Here is a 273-nt window from a genome sequence, read left to right on the forward strand (position 1 = left end):
CTCACAAGTGTCGCTGCGTCTGCCCTCTTTTGAGCTGGGCCTGCCAGGGCCCGGGCCACTAATATGGGGGGTGCTCCCTCCGCTTCCCGTGCCGCTGCGGCCTGAGATCCCTCCGTCCAGCTCGCCCGGCGGCGTGGAGAAGCGCAGGCTGCCGTTCTCCGAGGAGTGCTCGGAGGAGGAGGCGAAGGGCGATTGTCGGGAGTCGCCGAAGCTGAGGAAGGGGTCCTTCAGCTGCCGGGAGGCGGCGTAGCCCGCCAGCCACTGGGAATAAAC

At 68.1% G+C, this 273-nt stretch overlaps 1 protein-coding gene across 1 annotated transcript in view; it reads right to left on the reverse strand.

Moving 5' to 3' along the window:
• The window catches only part of LOC103781461 (B-cell lymphoma/leukemia 11A-like), a gene marked incomplete at its 5' end in the record, with an annotated part of 2,027 nt that overhangs the window by 307 nt on the left and 1,447 nt on the right, over positions 1-273 (reverse strand). The window contains 1 exon segment of the mRNA XM_008949181.1: positions 6-269. Coding sequence (XP_008947429.1) covers positions 6-269 — 264 coding nt within the window.

The sequence above is a fragment of the Merops nubicus genome, unplaced genomic scaffold (assembly GCF_000691845.1).
Source record: "Merops nubicus isolate BGI_N331 unplaced genomic scaffold, ASM69184v1 scaffold29891, whole genome shotgun sequence".
In the NCBI taxonomy this organism is placed as follows: domain Eukaryota; kingdom Metazoa; phylum Chordata; class Aves; order Coraciiformes; family Meropidae; genus Merops; species Merops nubicus.